At 40.3% G+C, this 22,136-nt stretch overlaps 3 protein-coding genes across 3 annotated transcripts; 1 reads left to right on the forward strand and 2 right to left on the reverse strand.

The window, feature by feature from the left end:
• Nucleotides 1–6,332: 6,332 nt before the first annotated feature.
• dok3 (docking protein 3) lies at nucleotides 6,333–13,503 on the reverse strand. Its single transcript, XM_085290905.1, has 5 exons — nucleotides 13,219–13,503; nucleotides 12,032–12,334; nucleotides 11,647–11,737; nucleotides 9,660–9,847; nucleotides 6,333–9,267 (listed from the first exon to the last, which is right to left on the reverse strand). The coding sequence occupies exons 1-5, from the start codon at nucleotides 13,273–13,275 to the stop codon at nucleotides 8,395–8,397; spliced, it is 1,512 nt and encodes a 503-aa protein (XP_085147031.1). The 5' UTR covers nucleotides 13,276–13,503; the 3' UTR covers nucleotides 6,333–8,394.
• On the forward strand, nucleotides 6,663–7,796 carry atoh1b (atonal bHLH transcription factor 1b). The gene has a single exon (XM_085290914.1). It carries the CDS (start codon nucleotides 6,719–6,721, stop codon nucleotides 7,502–7,504), a length of 786 nt encoding a protein of 261 aa, XP_085147040.1. The 5' UTR covers nucleotides 6,663–6,718; the 3' UTR covers nucleotides 7,505–7,796.
• Nucleotides 13,504–13,633: 130 nt separating the features above from the next.
• Nucleotides 13,634–22,119, reverse strand: ddx41 (DEAD (Asp-Glu-Ala-Asp) box polypeptide 41). Its single transcript, XM_085290895.1, has 17 exons — nucleotides 21,934–22,119; nucleotides 20,205–20,300; nucleotides 19,835–19,985; nucleotides 19,652–19,726; nucleotides 19,468–19,528; nucleotides 19,243–19,379; nucleotides 19,075–19,147; nucleotides 18,841–18,994; nucleotides 17,275–17,411; nucleotides 16,836–16,998; nucleotides 16,219–16,350; nucleotides 16,036–16,107; nucleotides 15,850–15,946; nucleotides 14,759–14,908; nucleotides 14,590–14,661; nucleotides 14,145–14,255; nucleotides 13,634–14,000 (listed from the first exon to the last, which is right to left on the reverse strand). The coding sequence occupies exons 1-17, from the start codon at nucleotides 21,958–21,960 to the stop codon at nucleotides 13,864–13,866; spliced, it is 1,845 nt and encodes a 614-aa protein (XP_085147021.1). The 5' UTR covers nucleotides 21,961–22,119; the 3' UTR covers nucleotides 13,634–13,863.
• Nucleotides 22,120–22,136: the final 17 nt, after the last annotated feature.

Here is a 22,136-nt window from a genome sequence, read left to right on the forward strand (position 1 = left end):
ATATCGTGTTGTCTCCATCTGGTGGTAACTGGTGGAAACACACGAATGTGGGGTGTTTTTTCCACTCTCATAAATGTTTTATATTATTAACACATAGCGATTGCAACTATGTGTGTTGTTCACCTAAGATTTTTACATTAACTGTCAAATAACCCATCTGTTCATGTTTGCAATCCTAGAATTCAGTATAGCATGGCCAGAGGGTAGAAAAGAATCCCTCAAATCCCATAAAATAACCAAAACAAGCAGGGGAGACATTTTTGACACAGTACCATTAAATCTGACATATAATTCAAATGCTGCAAGAACTGCATGATGAAAAATTCAAGTTCATATGTGACCTGAAAAATAAAAATATCTGATGTAATGTAATGCAATACAATACACGAGCCACACAATAAATAATATTTTCCTTAAAACCTGTCACTTTTTTTTAGACTGTGTGCATGTGTGTGTTTGTGTGTGTGTGTGAGTGTGTGTGCGTTTTCTGGTAGCTTTCAAATCTGAAGGTGGCATGAAAACCCTTTGCTAGGGTAAAAATTAAAAATTGTTATCATGAAAATGAAAACTAGGTTACTAATTCCTGGTTCCATTGGTTTTTTTAAATCCTAAATATGTTTTCAATGCACTAATTAAAATCAATAACTTTCATAAGGACCCAGTGCTACTTTTGGCAACCACCAAAGTCCTTAATGATAAAAAAATAAGTTGGGACAGTAGAGGTTTTAGTTCACTCGTGTGCTTGTCCGCCCATCAAAACATCATATAATGGTATTATTAAAAGCACAATAGCCTGAGCATCCATTACACACTATAAGTGTCTATCTACTGCTGACAGCTTTCAGAGTCCCTGATGCTCAAGTGTCTGGAAGCCTTTCTTCTTCTTTTGATGGACTGGGTCTTTACAGCCCACTCGGCGTTCGCCTATCTGCCATATGGCGTGCTGGTACATGAAAAGAGTGCACTCAAACACTGCATTTTCAACCCATCATACATGAAGCAAAACACTAACGAGAACCCATTAAAGCAACTCTCCCTTTTTTTTTAAGATTTATTAAACAATGAAAGTTTTAAAGATGGATTCATCACTAATGAGAGCACACAGCATCACAAGGTGGCAAGAGTGGAAAAATAGGCCTGTGCAAACAGAAACCAAGGTTTTATTTAAATAATATATAGATTTACCAGTAAAATGTATTTATTTTAAATACTTTACTGCTTAAATGTCTCTCATTTTCTTTATTTTTGCTTCTTGGAAGCCAACGTTTCTTGTCATTTTTAATGTGGTCTGTGAGCAGTAGTTCGCCAAGCTTTCTGAAGGGCTTTTTTTAAAGCCACTTAACGCTGAATTGTATCATTCAAGTATATAAAAAAAAGCACATAAATCAGTGGATGACACATAACAGATAATTTAGCAAAGAACTCATTTTAAAATGTGTCTTTAGGCCTGTTGTGAAAACACATAATTTGTTCCTCCTTTAGCTGAATCTACAAAGAAATGCCAACAATAACTCAGTCTGACAGAAATAAAGTACTACTTTTGCACCAACAAGGTGATTTCCAGAGAAATCCTGATATAGCTCAGCACGGTGTGCAGTGTGTCCTTAACAAAGGTTGAGAAAACTAGACAAGCGGAGATCGAAGTGGTGGGCCTAAAAAACAAAACACCTACAGCAAATGAACAGGATCTAAAAGTCAAGTTTTTAAGAAATAGGAAGAAAAAAACAGCATTATCATTTTCAGTTATTGATTGGCTTCCCCAGAGGCTGGGCCTCAACTTCAGCATGACAGAAACCCAAAACACCAGTGTGCCAGTGAACTAAAACCTTTTCCTGAAGACAACCTAAAGAAAATACAAGAAAGCTTGATTAACATAATAATAATAAAGGAAGTCATACCAAATACTGACTTTAACGCTTGTTACAGTCACACACAGTCATATCTATCTATATATATAGATAGAGAGATATAATCATAGGTTAGTAGGGTGGGTGTGATATAGAAATAGTCTTGTAATTTAGTCTTTTAGGTTTTTTTTGGTATTACTTTCAGTCACTGCTCTCATCTATTTCAGTGACAGTACCAAAGCAAATTAGAAACTAAAACTTTTAATGGTGTAAGAAGTAAATAAAATTTTTTTTTACTGCTTCGGTGTGATCTACAGGATTACAGAATGAGAATAAGTGTGCAAATGAGTAATCAAAGTAGGCTAGAAAACACGTGACACGTGTCTTCAGGAAGGTATCCGGTAACACCTGTGATCAGTGGTGCAGGGCTGACTCCAAACCTCGTACTTAAACCGCACCCTGCAGTGACTTTGTCTCAGGTATCGCGACATTTTCTTCCAATTCAATAAGGAACAATTGAGGTCTTCTCGCGATGACAGGGGCGACCACTCAAGTATATTGTTCCTAAATTAGCAGGTATTAAACACAAAGCCCTAATAGTGCTACTGTACGGAGAAAAAGTCTTCTCTCATTATTACTGTCCTTCTCAGAGTTCATCAATTAGCCTTTTGCCACAGATAGCACTGACTTAATGAACCGTTACTTTAACTAGAATATTACTTCCATTTTCCCAAATTAATGAGGCCACTAATTGTCCTAATTTGCGCCTGAAACCCGGGCATTACGGTTTCTCTCTTTGCTCACTAGAACCACCTCCGTAGCTCGGGGTGTGAGAGGATAATTACAGACCAGACTCCGCCGAACATCAAGAGGTTCACTGTTCCTGGTGCACGAGAAAAAAAAAATGAAACAGTCTTTTGTTCAGAAATTAACAGGTCTTTAATTAAAACACAAGGCGAAACGACGGCACACTTTATAGAGCATTCATCCCCACTGAATGCTGGCGACGAGGAAGGAAATCCAACAGCTGAGCTACAGTTTACTAGTGTGGCTGTTTGCATGTTGCTAGGCAACCGTAAAGCACGCTCAACACAGGGTTAGATGCGATTCAGTGGGTGGAGCAAAACAAAGGGGACGCCTGGATAGTAAACAGGAATTCAAAGGCATGCATCAAAAGCACATTTATATGTGTTGATTGTTATTTATTTGTTTATTAAGAACATATTACAATCAGAACTGTGGTTATTATTTTATTATCTTTGTTGGGTCATAATTTCCGGATAATTGCTGGTATTCTGTAATACTAATTCTACTGTAATAATTTGGTGTGTTAGGCAAATAGTTGGGAGGTGAAGTGCACTTTGTCATTTTAGTAAATGGTTTGTTTATTTTTGCACAGAGAGAGAGAGAGACAGATCTAATTTCCTTTATTGTCACCTACCCAGGTATTATTGTATTTGTTTCCAGGAAACAAGAAAATGCATCGTTAAAGTAGAGAGTCATATTTATATGTGAACTTAGTTCACATATAAATATGGTTCACACCTCATTTAAAAAGCCTTAAAAATAGCTTTAAAGATCGGTCGGGGTCACAGTCACCCAACAGTAACAACTGAGAAGATGAGGGCATCCCCAGTGATATCACCATTAGTGTAAATAATTTTAACTATGGCATTTGACTTATTTGTCAGCATTATAAGAATAACCCACACATAAAAAAAAATCCCCAGTCTTTACAAAGTTCAGTTACCAGCAAACACGAACCGGTCAAAGGGCACTTGTACCTTCCACTTGCAATCACCTACAAGTGTAACAACTTAGGTGGTTAGTGCTAATTAAACAGCAGCTATGGGAAAGATGTGCTGACTCAAGTGGAATCTGCTGTTGGTTGGCTGGTTGAGTTTAGGTTGTGGATGATTCAAGGATAAGGAGTAATCGCTGGGATATGTACCAGGGCTACATCACCACCTAACTTTGTTTGTTATTCACTGTTTGCAAAGCAATAAGTGTGCGCAGATAGATCCAAATATCGATAGCGTCGATACCTGTTCCGCTATTGATGTTGGATAGCAACATGATCAATGTTTATTTCTGTCCTCTAAGTTCAATATGATGTCTTAAATGTGTTAAATATTTTTCTCGGAAATGATGACAACACCTGAAGCATGCCCTATAAAAAATGTGTGAAATTTTTCTTTATTGTCTTTCATGTCTATTTTAGTTGTAGTTTATAGCACATTTTAAATAGAAAAAGCTGACCAAAGGTGCTTTAAAGACAAACACATTTATGCCTCTTTTTCCCTAGTACCTACTTGGCTTGACTCAACTCAGTTTGTAGAGTTTTCCATTATGTGGTAGCACCTGGTACCAAGTATTTGTTTAGTACCTGCTCAGCCTGGGTTCCGAGAAAAGTGAGTCAATCTAAAAATGTGCCATCAACATATTGCATGCCACCTATTGAGCAGTCAACAGCATCACTTGACAAGTTAAGAGCAACCGCCTCAGAAAAAACAAAACCACCGTTTTTGAAACCCGGCAACGAGGGAAATGGCTACACAAAAAATGAACACCGTGATCCCCTTATTCTGACAAAAACCATAGACCAAGCAGCACCATCGCCTCCTCATTCTCCATTGTTGTTTTGTGTTTGTGTCACATTAAAATGACATTGTGGAACTTTCGGTCACATTGCACACTCAGTTGTAATGGAAAACAACCAAACCGAGTCAAGTGGATACTAGTAGAATAGAGATAGGTCTCCAAAAACCCCAGTATTAAAATCCACGAAAAGCTGAAAGGTGTGTTTTATCAAGTATTGTGGAAAGTAAAAATCACGATGAATTAGTGGTCATTAGAATGTGGTCAGATGTGTTTTAAAAATCACGATGGTCATCTCATAACACATGACACTGCTCTCCCCTACATACACTGGCTTTACAGGTTAAAAGTAATGGTGTTGGTATCGGTATGGGTAATACTGGCCCTGTGTTTACTTGATATGGGAACATAGCACTACAAAGCAGCAATAGTCACAATGGCCATGAACTGCATTGTGAAATTGCTGAGGAATTTTTTGCAAAACACTTTTGTGCAATTTGAGGTTCATGTTTTTTGCATTGTGCATTTTCAGCAGGAAACAGTTACAGAGTTGATTTGTTTAGTTTAGTCAGGGTCATTGCATCATTTAGTCACAGTGATGTACAGTGGCCTAACACCACTCAAGAAGAACGCATTCAAGTAAAGATAAAGTAAGGCCCCCCTCCCTTCATTCTCGCCTGTCTCCTACAGAAGGTCGCTGCAAGTTGACCTTAGAAATGTTCCTCACACCTCCTCGGCCTCCACTGCCACTCCCCCCCTCACGCCCCGCACCAGATGGGAAGTGTAGCTGCATTTTTTTAAAGCCTGCACGCAGGGTTGCGGGCTGTTGCGCTGGCACTGGGGCTAAAGGAATGAAATATTCATGTAGCCCCCCCAGCCCTCTTTAAATAGAAGAAAAAAAAAGAATGGACATCCCGGGACGAAGAACGTGCCGATTTATTCAAGTAAGACCAGGCCTCATTAAACTGCTGGCGGCGGGGCAGGTCACGGTGATTTTCTTCACTACTACTCGACCCCGAAAGAGAGAGAGAGAGAGAGAGAGATCGCTGAATGCAAAATTTGTCCCAGTCACTCCTCACTACAACATCTCAGATCTCTCAGCGGACAGGTCCGTCACCGGTGCTGAAGTTGTTTCTCCGCCGTAATTGATGCCCTAATGAATGATTAGCTCTCATGTCAGAGTCAGAGCTCAGTGAGCGCCGTGGGCAGCATATGGGAGACGTGGGTGACACCGTCTCGGAGGTGCGTGGCTTGTGAGCGGTGCCAAGGGACACCAGCTGATAGGCACAGGCCAGGGGCCACGTGACCCTGAGCAAAAATTTGTAGCCTAATTTATCTTCTTCCTTCGAGGCTGGGTCTGAAAGGGGAAAAATCTTAATCTTGTAACGACAACAACGGCAAAAAAATAACAGCAATAAATAATAAATGACGGAGTGTTTTTCTTTTCTTTCCAACTTTTCTTAATGGTTCATAAATCGCCTTCAGACAACTTATCAGTTATTGCGCCTCAGCTATAGGTGTGTCTCGATCCTTGTCTCACACCTGTTAGTTTTATTATTCTTCTGCAAATAATGAATGATTGGGCACCTTTTACTGTTTGTTTGAGAACAAACTTGGACGTTTGTTTTCCACAACCACAGCTCTCAGCGGGTCAGAACCAATCACGAGTCGGTTACTGCGCTCGTGAGAAAGAGGCCGAAATGCATTTTCCATGGAAAGGATGATGATGACTTTATAGAAAAACACATACTTACTATAGAAATATGACTAACACACTTGTGTAATTAAAAAGAAGACAAACGTTTTCCCATACAAGCTCGCGTTTATTAATATAGACACATAATATAGACTATAACTTAATTTATTACATAATCATTCATTCTCTATACATTTTCATTCATGAGTAGGGTGAGCTTCGTTAGGTAGAGCATAGGTCGGCTATTGCACGCTCTTAAATGATTAATACTCGTCTCCTTTTAGGGATAACAAGGTCGTGATTGAGTTACAATGCACAATAGGAGAAAAAGTCGAGCTTTGTCTAATTGTTCTTTGACAGACAGGGTCAGAGGGGATTGTGCGATTGGCTGCTGCCTCCTGAGGCTACAGTGCTGTCAGGGCTGTTTGCGGGCTGGGAGTGACACCAAGGTGACTACAGGGGAGGCTGTATAAATTGTAGGCGCAGCGCAAACCACTCCAGAGACTCTGGCACCGGCTGAAGCGAAAGTGCGACCTTTATATCCTGCCGTGCACGACCACATCAGGACACTGCAGTGATGGCTGCAAAAGCAGAACTTTCGAGCTGGTCGGAGTACCCAGAGGACTTCACTCTGCTGCAGCAGCATCACCAGCAGCAGCACAACCTGGCCCACATCAGCTCCAAAGCCTGGATTTCCTCCACTTCAATCCGTGCGCTCTCAATTAGGGACGCGCACGCGGCTGCAGAGGCAGCGGGCATCTCGCGGGAGAAACTTGTGCCAGTGACCGAATTCACTGACCGCGTTACCACCAAAGGCATGACAGAGACAGACCCTGCTAAGGCGCCAGATGGATGCAAGACGAGCCACTTCGGCCCTCAGAGACACAGGCGCGTGGCGGCCAACGCCAGGGAGAGGAGGAGGATGCACGGGTTGAACAAAGCGTTTGACGAGCTCAGGAGTGTCATCCCCTCCCTGGAAAACGAGAAAAAGTTATCCAAATACGACACCCTCCAGATGGCGCAGATTTACATCACAGAGCTGTCTGAGCTCCTGGCCGGCGTGGTTCACCCAGAGTGCAGGAGTCCTCGTCCAGGCTCTGGAGACAAGACCTCCAGGAGGAGCCTGATTCACTCTCTGCTGCCAGCAGCCGCTGCACAGTCCCCGAAACCTCTGACCGGAGAGCAGCGAGACCCCTCCGCATCTATCGGTCATCTGATTTTACTTGGACCTACATCTGACATGGAATCAAATAAATCAGGCACTTGTTCCAGCAGCAGCGATGGGGAATATTCACATCTCAGTGACGCAGAGGAGGGTCAAAGCGGGAAACAGTGGCAGAAAGTCAGTGCCACTGACTTTTAACTTGTTTGGAGCTCTTTACAAGGCAGAAGATATCAGCTGACCAGCAGAGACGCTCTCAAAGTCCTGTTTTTAATAATAGTTGAGATTCTGCACTACCTGTACAGGTAAAAGTACAGGTAAAACTCAGAAAAACCTGCTTGGATGTGATGGACTCTTGCAGGCCCTTTTTATGCACTTTATACTCTGAACCATTACTAGACACATTTCCAGTTTCATTAGTGACATTTGTCAAATAAAACAAACAAAAACAATAAACAAGTATTTTTCTATTTATGTATAGCGTATTTTATGATGGCTCTTTTGGTACAATAAAGATATACTTAACATAAGAGTGTGCTTTTTAAGTGGTTTTTATATGGATATTGTCAGCAAACACATGCAGTAATTACAGCAAAACACAATGTGGGTTATTGGTTTTTCCACTCTGTTTTACAGATACTGACAGTTGATGTGACAAATCCCTCCTCACTCTGCTTAAGAAACCAAACTGATTCCAGAGAGGATGATAATGAAGATGATGTGTAGCGCATCAAACATAACAAGGCGAGGTCGTTTGTTTTCTCTCCCAGCTTTCCCATTATGAAACGGTGCGGGCAAATGCTCGCCCACCTTCTCAGTTAATGTCACATTAAAGGTATTCGCCTAGCATTCCCGCAGAAGAAAACAAAATAAATCTCTCTTTTTGGCAACAGCATTTGCAGATTAAAAAGTATTCCAGATGCATCTTTCATATAACAAGCTGCAAAAACAATCAAACACTTGTGAGCCAGAATGCCTAACTGCATGTTCCCAGTGGAGGGGATTTTATAGAAGTAAAGAAACTAATTGTGTTTTATGACAATTTATCACAGATAAAATTGTCCTGTCTAGTCTGTCTGTTAACTGATAGTCTACTGAGAAAATGTGAGGCTGCTTGCTCCGTAGGGAAGAGGAGGCTGGAACTTTGCCAAGTCCTTAGAAATGATTTCTGCCAGCCTGTGTTTAAAACTGCCAGGCACCTCTGAGGGGGTAACTTGAGCAGAGGAGCTATTGGCCTCCTCAGTCTCATTCAAATCGTCTTCATCGTAGTCTGCTTGTGTATTGTATTCTGGCTGGAAGGAGTTATTCACAGGGAGCGCATGCTGGTTTTGGGGTTTGGCTAAGGAGTAAGCGGATGATAAGGGAGGAGGTGGGGGTACAGGCAATGGTAAGGGGGGATAGGAAGGCTCCTGCTGAAGATTTGTCAGAGAATTGACTTTTTTTATCCCTGAATAAATGCAATCTGAATTATCTGCCTCGGCTTTTCTCATCAAAGGAGGCGTGCCTCTCGGTAAGTTGCAGTAAATGCTGTCCTCAATATTGTTATCCAGATTTAGAGCCTCCAGGGAATAGCACCATTCCTGCTCATCCTCATCCTCAGATTCCTCTGCCACAGCCTCGTTGCTGCCCAAGAGAGGAGGCTTGAGTGATAGCTGTTTTATCTGCTGCACAGGGTCGTCATAAATGGGGTAATCGCCGGTAAACTTGTCCTCTGTGTCGGCTGAAACATCTGGAAAACTGTAGATGGAAGGGTCGACGAAAGAGTGAGCTGTGGCAGGCGGGGGAGCAGGAAACGGGTCAATTAGTGATCTTCTGTTGGCACTGGGAGGCTGCACTGCTGTATTCCTCTCCACTGTGCACTGCTTAGATATAGTCTGAAAGATCTGGGGACCATGCTGGGTCAGAAACATGAACACGCCTTGTCCCGACTTGCAGCGACGGCCTGCTTCGATGCTGAATCCCCCCTGCAATCACAGCCAAAGATCCTCATGTTAGGAAATACATTTGCCATTTTATAAAATATGCAATACTTCAGCTTTGAATTTAATTTTTTTTTTTTTGCAGCAGAATAAACAAACGAGTAGCAGCATGTTAATTAGTGAGCTTTAGAGATTTTGCTGCCTTTGAACAAAGCCAGAGTAGCTGTTTTCCTCCGTTTCTGGGCTAACAAGCTGCTGGCTGTCGCTTCATATTTAGAGTACAAACAGAGTGGTAGTAATTTTTTTCTTCCAACTCTTGGCACAAAAGTCAATGAGTGTGTTTTACAAAGCTTTTCCCTTTGAGAAATTCTAAATAAACCCACTGGAATACCTGGTTTATCATCAGCATAGGGACTGCACAACATCTAGTGCTTTACCTCAATCTGACCAAATTTGCGTAGGAGCTTGTATGGCCAGTCGAAGATGATGTAACGAGTTCTCATGTCCAGCAGCTCTATTGCCTCCCCTTCTATGGAGACCAGGTACTTCCCAGACAGCTTGCACCTCTTGGACGCCTCTGTGCTCTGGATGGTTACTTGGTACTGGTTTGGAGGAAGCGTCAGCTCTAAAGACAGGAACACATGACATCACACAAGGGTTAGTGTTTCGCAACTACACACAAAGGGTTGGGTTTTTTTTTTTCCCCACAAGAGGTCTGAGCAGCACAGGAAATAAATGCACACCAAATACTTTTTAATTTTGAAAAATCTGATTTAAAATTGCTTGCCTTCTACTAATCTCTCTGTGAGGCTGGCTTTTCTGGATTGTTGAGAAGTGTAATCCATTAGGAAATGAAGAGAAATGCATTTGTATAAGTCAGAGCTTGCTGACGCTGATACATTCTGGCTTTCATGTTTGAATAAATTAGCGGCTGTAGCGCCCGCTCCCATATATATAGGGGATTTCTGCTGATGTCTTGAATTTATGATGCTGTGAAATATTTCCATCCATTTTCTTCTCTGCTTATCCTACTGAAATATCTCTTTTTTATTATAATATACTCACAGGTTTAGGCTTATTAATGGGGAATTTACAAGTAATAATAATAAATCAAATTATCGCCCATTATATCCTTTGGTTGTGGAAGCACTTCAGTCACCAAGTTACCTGCTGACGTCAGCTGAGTAATTTTGCTACAGTGTTGGAAACCGGATGAAACGTCACTGATCAGAGAGTCAGACAGACTGTTAAAGGATTTGTTTGAAGGTGATCTATCGTTAGTGCTTGTAAAATCTGTGGGAAGGCAAAAACACTGGGTAAAGCGGGCTGCCTTTGAAACAGGAAGTTGGTCTTAAGCTGTGGTTTTGCTTACGATGAACCCTTGTGGTGCATTTCGTTACCTGTCTGAGGTATATTTGAGGGCTGTACAGTGATGCCGAGCTTGGTGGGGGGGACGCAAACGTATTCATCATTTTTAGAACATAACTGCCCTCGCAGGGGTTGTTTATCTTTTCATTTATATCACTTCCTGCTTAAAAATAAAACAAACAAAAAAAAAAAACCCCAACCCTGCAAGTACCTTCCTCAAAACATGCGATAAAGTGGCACAGGTCGTTAAGTTTTGTAAGCTCATTAAAGCCTTTGATAGTTTAATGTGAGCTAGTACACCGCAATAAAACCCTGATAAAGAAACGGCTGGCCATATTTATAACTGGGGAGTAAGTTGAAGTATTTTTGTAATGTAACTTTTCAAATCTATTAGCAGTGTAGCAAAAATGGGCTAAAATGAAACACCAGTAAAATGCAAGCTGATTGCTGGAGGAGGTTGGCGTTGACGAAGGAGTCAAACACCATACTTTTAGCTCTATAGTTATGCTTATTATTGGGGAATTTGGAAGTAATAGCAACAAATGTAATTTTTAGCTATTATATCCTGACTTTGAAACTAGGTTTCTCAAAACATGTGATAAAGTGGCATAGGTGTGTTATTTTAATTAAAATAGACCCTTTCACAACAATAACCTTGAGTTAATATTACTTGTATCAGAAATTCTGGCAACGTGTTCCTGTGTGCAAATAACATTACTATGGACACCTGATTGCTTCTCTGTGCCATGCTCCTGGATGTAAATAGCCACACTGGCTCTTCCAACCTGGGTGTGAATAGTAAATTAGTAAAATAAAGAAAAGTCTAAAATAGTTCCTTGTATATTCGGGGGGGAAATTACACCAACCTTCCCCTTTTTCTTACCTCATCTTCTAAGACTAGTAGTTTTCACGCACTCTCTTATTAACCAGTACACAGAGTTCAACAGGTGTGTGTAGGACGAATAGACAAGCTACAGAAATAAGACCTGCACATTTTTATTTGTTTTCGATTTCTTGTGCCTGATCCCTAATCATGTGTAGACGTGCTTGCATTACCGCTTTTCCAAGATGCGTAAAGATCATTGTCCGCCATGGTCAAGCCATTATCTTGCTCAAAATCCCCTTTGTCTGATTCTCCAGGATCCTTCTGTAAACAGTGGCATGGTAAACATTACATGGAGTGTACAAGTACCTCTTATCACTGTTTTATGGCTTTAAAGTGGTAAGATGCAAGAAGGTACATAGCTTGTGCAAGCACAAGAATTAGAGAAGTAAAAGGGACAGAAGTTACAGATACTGCATTAACTTCCTTATTATGCTACTTGTCTCTGGATGTGGGCAGAGTCTGTCCTTACTGACCTTTCCCAAAAATTAAAACCTAACCAGTGACATAAAAGGAAAGGTCATATTTGTACTGTTCAGGATTGGAGATGTGTGATACCTGGAAGGCTAGATGACAGAGGGCATTCACCCAGTCCTGGCTTGATGTGGAGGCTAAGATGTAGGTTGACTGTGTGGTGTTTAGGTAGAAGGCTGTGCAGCCAGCCGGGCAAGACTCCTTTGGTGCAAACGTGACACTGAGACAGTCAATTAGACGCACGACTTTTCTTTCTGGTGTTTTCTGCCGGCACATCCTTTTCTGCTCGGTAACACAGCTGCTGTCAGCTAGAGCATAGAACTCCAATCGGCCAACCCCCTGAGAGCTGGGTTTATAAAGCACCATCCACATTTTCCGCCATGTTTTCTGATGAAATGATAAAAAGTGACTATTAATAAGTGGGAGGTAATAAGATATTAAGCAAGAATGGCATCTTTCCTTTGTGGCTACCAAGTGGCTACACACACACACACACACACACACACACACACACACACACACACACACACACACACATATATATATATACATATATATATATATATATATATATACATATATATATATATATATATATATATATATATACGTATATATGTATATATATGTATGTGTGTATCATTATTTACTATCTGTAGGAGATCTTAAGTAGAAATGGTCCTCTGTCCATCACAGGTTACTTTCACAGAACAAATGAGCCGCTGTTCAGTGATGCCAGGATGTTCACAAACCACAGCCTGACATATACAAAACAGCTGTAAGACTTAAATACTATGATACACAGGTATAGTAAGTCTTGGTTATTGATATTTAACGCTGTTTAGTATATAAAAGAACAAATATAAGATCTTTACTACTTTATCCACATATCCACGCATGACTTTTTAAACATTCAACAGATTTAGCTTCACACTCGCCTTTCTCTTACTTAATGTAGCAGAAGGATTATTCATTTTCATGTAGGTTAATGTTCCTGTGACTCTACTGCTGCCAAACTGGGTTAAAGGATGAAATACTCACACTGATCTGAGTGCATGAGCGTTCGGTTATACACTAAAGTTTTAGACTTTCATGAAATACTAAAAATGATTTTGAGATACAGCTATTGGTTATGTCAGCGTTTAACAAATTAAATGGGACTAAACATTTCCATTAGATTTACTACTAGAGTCACTAACGCCTTTTGATCAACTAGCAGGTAAGAAACAAGTCGATATATTCCACATGTGATGAATGCCTATAAAACTTACTTTTCCAAATTTGACAGCTTGAAGGTACAGCATTCCCTCTTTGAAGATGACCTCCATGCTTGTGAGCGCTGACTGTGAAAACCTGTAGTCTCTTACACCAGTCGCTGCTCTGTGGCCAAGATGAAACTGCCAACGAAGTTAAAATTAGGTTCCTTTGGCCACAAGAATAAATGTTTCCTTTACGTCACTAACAGCCTTTATTTTCTTGCATACTTTGGTGTGTGATAAAGTATCTCTCTGATCTGCGTTTTAGCTGTTGCAAAAGAAAGGACATGAGTTGTGTGCTGCTGTTGTCTTGTGTCAACTTCCCTTTGCATTTGTCTATATCTTGTAGCAACTTCCTCACCATACCACACTTAAGCCACACCTGTCACTTTTTCCAGAAGACACAGACAAAAGAAATGTACACAAAAGAAAAACAAGAACAAATATAGTGGTTTTATTTACAGAGCTGCAGAAATCTATGCTACAAAGTGAGAAAACTGACGGAAAGGCGAAGCAATCGGTCATCTCATCTACAATGTTGGGAGGGTTATAATATCCACTTCCTTTCTTCGGTGATGTGACACATTGCTGTACAGTTTCCTCAGAAATGCTTTCAAGTTTTGTTCAGCACTGGAGAATCTTGCCCCTAATGAAAGACTCTTAGAAGTCCATTGAGCTATGAGCCAGGTAGTCTTTCCTTCCAATGTTGGTGACCTGCTTGGTCTGCATGGCCTCCAGCTTGGGACAGTCTGTAATACGATGACCAAGACCACCACAGAATGTACATCCTCTCTCGCCTGAAGAAAGAAAGAAGAATCTGATGTAAGGAAAGGATTGTAAAGAATGCAACTGGCTTCAGTCATATCACACGAGGCAGTCAATATTCAAAAAGAAACCAAAAAACATGATTAAGGAGTAGCTATTGAGGTGGGACAACTTGCCTCCGATGTCCAGCATGGTCTCGTCTCCGGTCTGGAGTACCTGGAGGACTGGAGGAACTTTCTGCTTGGCTTCAACAAGCAGAGCTTTCAGATCCATCAGAACGGATTCATCTATAAACAAACACATAGACTGGTTAAATTTTAACTGTACTTAAACACTGATCCACCTAACTAAATTTATTACAATAAGTTATTTCCCATTAAAAAGCCGGCACCACTTCAGCTATGCCATGCCTGTATGAGTAAATTACCATGTTTAAAACCATACAGTGGTGTTTCAAAGACATCCAGTATCTGTAATTACTGGACAAACCTTAACGACGTTACTTTTTTACTTTGGTCAGCGACATAAATAGAGCATGGCTTACACTGGCTAGCATTCTCAGAGAGGTTACTCTCCCTCCTTAGTAATCAATCTAATTTTATCTTTAGGTTGTGTCCTTACCGCAGCCTTTATTGATGAAAGTTGTGGCAATTCCAGTTTTGCCCGATCGTCCAGTTCTTCCTATTCTATGGACTGAAACGGGAAAATTTTGTCAAATCAGCCTGAGAAATTTTAGAAGAACTAACAAATACGTGATGAAGGTAAAGCCATATGCATATTATTCTCTTACCATAGTTTTCTATCTCTTCTGGCATGTCATAGTTCACTACATGCTGAATAGCTGGGAAATCCAGACCCTTGGAGGCAACATCAGTGGCCACTAACACATCTTTTTTTCCTTCTTTGAATGCTTCAATGGCTTTTGTTCTTTCCTCTTGATCTGGAAAAATACAGAAATTTATCTCAATAAAAACAACATTTTCTAAGAAGCAGAAACAATTCTGCATCACCGGAACCCATGAAGCAGAAACCATGAAGGTGACATTTGCAAGAAAGATGGCATCTAGTGGTGATGATGAGCAACTACAAAACAACAAAGATATGGCTTTGCACATACTAAATACATTTACCAGCCACTTGATTAGGTACACCTGGCAGAATTTCAATGCAGTCAGGCATGCAGACATGGCCAAAATTACTTGCTGAATTTCAAACTGAGCATTATGTAAATGACTTTCCGCATGAGATACTTACTGGTACCGAAAGTGCTGACTTACTGGGATTTTCTCACACAACCATCTTTAGGGTTTACAGAGAATGCTGCCATCCTGCCTTATATCAACAATTCAGGCTAATGGTGGTTGCACATAGAGACACAATTTGGGCCCCTTAGTGCCAACTGAACACTATTTAAACACCACAGCCTACCTAAATATTCCTGCTGACCAAGTCTTTCCCTTTAAGACCACAATATATCCACCTTCTACTTGCTGCTTCAAGCAGGATAAACCTCCAGGTTGCAAAGCTCAGATTATCTCAAGCTGGTTTCTTGAACATAACAGTGAGTTCACTGAACTCAAATGGCCCCCACAGTCACCAGATCGCAATCCAACAGAGCACCTTTGAGGTGTGGTAGTACAGGGGAGTCACATCATGGATGTGCAGCCGACATATCCGCAGTAATTGTGTGATGCTATTGCAATCACGTCAATATGGACCAGAGTCTTTGAGGGATGTTTCCAGTAGCTTGTTGAAGTTGCCATAAAGAATTAAGGCAGCTCTGAAGGAAAAAGGTTCCAAGGTTTCATGGTACTAGCAAGGTGCACATAATGAACTGGCACTCTGACAATGATTTAAATGAAATATTTAGACTCTGCATACCTTTTCCACCATGTATGGCCACTGCCTCTACTCCTTTAAGCAGCAGATACTCATGGATGGCATCTACATCCGCCTTTTTCTCAGCAAATATCAGCACCTGTCAGAATGAAAAAGGACTTGTGACGTGTTGCTTTAATTCTTTATAAGAACTCTTTATAAAAGTGTCAAACACGTGAAAGTACGAACTGGAGGAGATGTTTTCTGGAGACACTCTAAGAGGTACACCATCTTAGCCTCTTCTTTGACGTACTCCACTTCCTGCACACACATAAAAATATTTATTTCATTAATATTTTTACATATGCATTTGGAAGGCAAACCATATCTGTGACTGAGACAAACGACTATTTTAGTGAAAGATAAAGTCACCTGGATGACATCCAAGCTGGCAGCTCCTGCTCTGCCCACGTTAATAGTAATGGGTTTGACCAGTGCACTCTTGGCAAAGTTCTGGATTTTCTTGGGCATAGTGGCACTGAAAAGCAGGGTTTGTCTTTGACCCTAGATTAGGAAACAAACAGAAAGCAAATGTTTTCATGAAAAAATTGGCATGAAAATAAAAAATCCAGCATCAACTGGAAGAAATATTTCTTTGCAACTGCTAGTAGAGCTTATATTATGAAGAAATGTATTACCTCTGAAAGTACTATGACTACCTGGAAACTGATGTCTCAAAAGCAGTTAAAGTCAGACTGAATAGAGAACTTTAGTGAGTGCAGTAACAACAAAAAGCCTATTGTACTCTGCCAAGGTGTGGATTTGTGAAACAAGAAAAAAGGAATTTATTGTTATGTTTGAGAGAAGCAGAGGAATCTCAGTTCTCTAGTGTAATAAACATTATGCTGTCTGGCCTTGGTAGGCTGGCTTTGTAAAGCTACTTATCTGGTGAAGGATAGAGCAAGCACAACACAGAAAAATGGATGAGGAAAAACTACTGCAATAGTGCTGTAACATTTAAAAGCTAGAGCCATGAAGGACTGCCTCACCTTGAAGTAAGAGAAGATGGTTCGGATGTCTTCTTCAAAACCCATATCTATCATCCTGTCAGCTTCATCCAAAGCCAAGTAGCGACAGATGTCCAGACCCACCATCTTCTTCTGCAGCAAGTCCATCAATCTTCCAGGTGTAGCAACCATCATATGGACGCCGCTTTAACCAAGACAGAGTTGGAGAGAAAATTAGTCCACAACATCACATGACATTTTGGCTTTTTAAAGTGTAGTAGTGTAGTACTATCAGTGTTTAGGTAGTAATGCTTTTGAGCTTTATGCATGCTGTACGTTAAAGCACTGATTCAGGAACACGTCACTTTTTTTGTTCCTCGCTGAACGTTAGGGCTGAATCGTGCAATTTTCTGCTTGACACTGAAATGGGAATTCTGGTTGAAATCCAGATTTTTTTCACAACACCTTCAGCTGTACTTACTGTTTTACTACCTCCATCTGCTCCTTGACAGACATTCCTCCGATGCAGAGGGCTGTGCGCAGCTGAGGAGCTCCCTCCTCCTCCAGCAGCTTGCAGTAATACTCTATGATGCCATGTGTCTGCCTCGCCAGCTCTCGCTGCAATAACACACCGGGTTATAAAACACACATACAGGATTCAGGAGTCAGAGGGATGAGAAAAACAGAGGTTCTCAAAGCTAATGTCATCTTTTCCAAAGGGCACGAAAAATTCGCAGTGCATGAATATTTGAAAAGGCTTTGTTTCCTCTATTTAGATCATAGTATGCTACAACTGCCCATAATTAACAGTATTGGTAATTACCTATATTATTTTTTTATGTTACATTTTATGTTACAGTGGAACCCCGACTTACGAATACCTCATTTAACGAAAAATTCAAGTTACAAAGGCACTTAACGGCAATATTTCTGCCCGTGTTACGGCAAAATGCCTGTGTAACAAAATCCGTTGGCTCTAATTGGCTGAGCCCAGAATACCCACAATGCCTTCCGAATCATGTGACAACCCCCTTGGCTTTCGTACTTGCGCTTCGCTGTTCCACTTGAACGATGTATTGTTGTTGCAGTTAGCAATTAGCCTATAGCCCATCGTTCACTCAAAAGGCGCGATGGGTGCTTCGACTTACGAAAATTTTCGACTTACGAAAGACCCTCGGGAACGAATTAATTTCGCAAGTCGGGGTTCCACTGTATCATTTATTAATTTGGCAGTATGCACAAGTTCATTAATCAAAATGATATTTATACAGCTAATATATAATTATTGTTAATGATCAATTTCCAAATTTTAAGTTTTACAAAAAAGCAGAAACATTAGTAAACTACTTGTTTTGTTTTTTTAAATTGAGATGCCAATTGTAGTGTTTTCTTACATTCCTGCACAGAAAAATTAATTTTGTGGTTCAATGTTTTTCTTCGTCCAGTTTCTCAAATTTTTCAAGGATGTATTTTACATCATGCCGAGATATGTCAGGTTTTTCGCTAATAGCTCTTTCGGAATCACCTCATTGGTGCAAAAATATAATTTTTATGAATGTCAAACTGTCATCTTTGGGAGTTATTTGCAGGCACTGTTTTATTTGTATTGAATTACACCTGCCTACGACAGTAAGCACTATCTTCAGCTATAGTTTAGCTAAGGTTTCTTTTTAGTAGCAAGGCCTCTGGAAAGAGACTTTAGTGCTGAAATATACACTTTGAGTATTTGATTTTGAGGAGATAGCACTCCTAGAGTACAAACATGAAAGTGGCCCCACATGAGGCCATTTTCTCTGAGATTTCACCCTGAAGCCCAGAACAGCACAATGAAGGTGAACATTTTTTAATGTCCATTAATCAACATCTTGAACTCTATTTTTAAAAATATATATTATTAGTAGGTAATTTTAGTAAAAGTAATAGTTTTGGTCTAAAAACCATGAATGTGCATCAGTGGTACATTTTAAGAAACGAAGGAATACATTTATCAGATATTTAAATTTATGTGAAATGACCGATATAAATGTGCTGATTATGTTTTTCTTACTGAAGGACAGATGATAAGTCCATACGGTCCCTCTCTCTTAAAGAAAGGCAGTCTTTTCTCTTGCTCCAGCGCGAACATGATGATCGGCAGAGTGAAGACCAAAGTCTTTCCTGATCCAGTGAAGGCGATTCCAATCATGTCTCTACCTGAAAGACTACAGACAAACAGGGTTCCTTTAAATGTACTTAAAAAATAGAATTTACATTACAGCCTTTGTATTCTATTTATACATACACTGTTGGGATTCCTTGTATTTGAATTGGTGTTGGGTGGATGATTCCCTTCTTTTTCAAACCTTTCAGAATTGCTGCAGGAAAAACAAACACAGATTTGTTGTCAGTTGATGATCACTGTGAACCATGAGTCAGTGTTTTTGATGTACTGGGCAGAGTCCGCTGTCACCTGGTGGAAGCTTCATCTCTCTGAAGCTTTTGATAGGAGCTGGAATGCCGTCGCCATCAACCAGGATGTGAAATTTCTTCCTGACGCGCTCATGTCTGGTGTCTGGCATATTCAGGATGTAGCGTGGTGCTTTCCAGCTATACAATATATTTGGGACGAAAGAATATTAAAAAAGAAACTACAAAGAGAAACTGACTACATGGAATTCTGTGATAAGGAGCTTACCTTGTTTTTATAGGATCATCATATATGATACCTTTGGCCATTTCCTTCACAGACATCAGAGCTGACAGAAGAAGAGAGATGAACGTTGCCAAAAGAACTTGTGCAAATTCAGATAGTTTACCACACTTTTCTCATGCCTACCAACATCTAATTCAAGAAGGCTAAACAGAAACCATTAGTTTACCTCTGCCCTCTGCAACACTCTCCAGGATCTTCTCCTCCTCTTTCAGCTGCTTCTCTTTGGCTGACTCCTTCCGAGCTGTAGGTATAAAAATAAAAACAAGTTAAGGTCATAAAAAACTTAAAAACTGAATAGTTAAACACAGAAGTATCAGACCACAGAATGGGTCTACTTTGAACTAGATACCTTCTGCCTTTTCCTTGAGGTGTTGATGCTGGTCGAGGAGACTAATATGGGAGCGTGGACCAAGAGCCTCATCTTCATCCCTCTGTTCCTCCCCACTGTCCTTCTGTTCTTCATCCACCGCTTTCCCTCGCAAGCGCAACATCTTTTGTAGCTATAAGTCAGAAAAGTTATAAATGTATTTAATTTTGATACATGTCACATTTTTAGAAGTTTCATTTATTAGAAAAAAAACTGCAGTCAATGTGGATCAACCAGATCTAGTCAATTTCTCCAATCTACTCAATAAGGTCAATGTTTTCCCACTATGAAAACAAGAGTTGGCAGTTACTACCTGCATAAAACTCAATCAGAACAATGTTCAGTAACTCACCATTTGCTGTTTTCTGATTTTGACTGGAACATATGGAACGTAGTCGTCATCCTCCGATCCTTCTGAGCCAGTCCTTTCATCCTCGTCATGGGATCTCTGTGAAAATATATATACATATGCTAATTTACATGTTATCAGCTACACAGCTGCCTTAGTGTGTCTCTGTTATTCTCTAAGAGATATTGGCTCTCCACAGATACAACCAGGACCTTTGAATAAAACTTCTGCCACACAGAACATTATGGAGCACAAACCTGATGATATAAAAGCAGTCTGATGATGGTAGACTATTGATAGCATCCAAATAACAACCACGCTCTTATTTCATAAAATTATATTTACTGAACATCAATAGACACTCAAATCATATGCTTGCGACTAGTACATGTATGTCAGCGGTGTTGGGTACAAGGCATTATTGTAAGCATATTGTATCACACTACTATACTAACCTACTAACAACTTTTTAAACAACAACAACACATTAATGTGCTTGTGTTTGCGTGTCTCTGTAAGCAGATGAGCAGCAGCATTCTGAGCCACTTGTAAACGTGACGGTGAAACCTGGTCGATAAAAACATAAAGTGCATTACTATAATCAAAGCAAGTGGTCACTAATCCATATTACACTCTCGTTAAGCCACAGAGATAAAAGTCAGGATGTGGGAACAATTTAACATCTTTTTCTTCCCTACAATAGACCGATTTCACTTCCCGTAGGGAGAAGGAAAAAGGTGTAGAAGTCTACAACTTTACAGAAGTGGAAATGTGAACATTGTTTTTATTTTATTTCACAAAAGGACAGGAGCACGATGGTAATCTTGCATCAACTGCATTATACTGCTATCACAACACTTGCAAACATCTGCACAGCTAGCATGCTAACATGAAGCTAGAAGAGAACCCAGAGTGATGTCTTGATGCATGCTAAGTCATCCAGGAATCCCAGAAAGATGATTCAGATGAACAGAATAAACTTTCTGGCAACTCAGAGTTATGTTAAAGTGGAGTGTCAGCTGATCCCAGCTCAGCAGCCAGAACCTGATCGTCAACAGGTAACAAAGGCAGTGATGAGCAGTCATGCTTTGTAGCATCCATTTCTACATACATCTACAGTAGAAGTCTCTTTCTTATTGTTGAATCATGAAGACTGAACTTAACTGAAGCGAGGCCTACAGTTCAGCCACACCTAGGAAGATTCTCCACCAAGCTTTCTCCGTTTCACTATAATGCCTCTCACTGCGGCTGGCTCTAGTAACCCTTTTCAGACTGTTGGACGTCAGTGACTTTCTCTACATCATAGCATGATGCATTTCTTGTTTTCTTGCCCCAAAAGCTCGTTACTAATCATAATTATTAAAGAATGAAATCTAATTTTTAAAATATTTTCAAGTTTTATCCTAATTTTACATCCACAGGGCCACATTTATGCTGTCTCTTACTATAACCGCTTGATATCGCATACGTCAACTTTACGTCTTTATAGTAAATGTTTTAGCACTGCATCATGGCTAATGCTAATAGTAGCGATTTAATAAAAACGATTGTACAGAATTAATATGAACCGTCTGTTATTCAACCACTTTAATTTGCTTCTATTAAGGTTGCCAAGTGAGCTCGACTCCAACAGATAGCAAAACGACTCGAAGATTAGGTTAAAGCTAGCTAATGTTACCATTAGCTAACCCTGGTTAGCGTAGCATCTTTAAAGTATGGCTGTTTAACTTACCTTTTGAGGTCGGTTTTCGGTCTCCATTTTATTTAAGAATAACCTAACGTCCCTTTAAATGCCTTTGCTTCGAAGTTTTTCGGGAAAATACGAAAGCATACAATTTAACAAAAGTATCTAATCCGCATGTTTACACAGTACGCAGAGGAGAGGAAGCCTTGATACCGGACGGAGGGCTGGAAGGGTCAAAACTTAGCGAGCAA

The sequence above is a fragment of the Mchenga conophoros genome, linkage group LG2, assembly GCF_057382185.1.
Source record: "Mchenga conophoros isolate Kocher_MC1m ecotype Shallow Benthic linkage group LG2, M_conophoros_male_GT1.1, whole genome shotgun sequence".
Classification (NCBI taxonomy): domain Eukaryota; kingdom Metazoa; phylum Chordata; class Actinopteri; order Cichliformes; family Cichlidae; genus Mchenga; species Mchenga conophoros.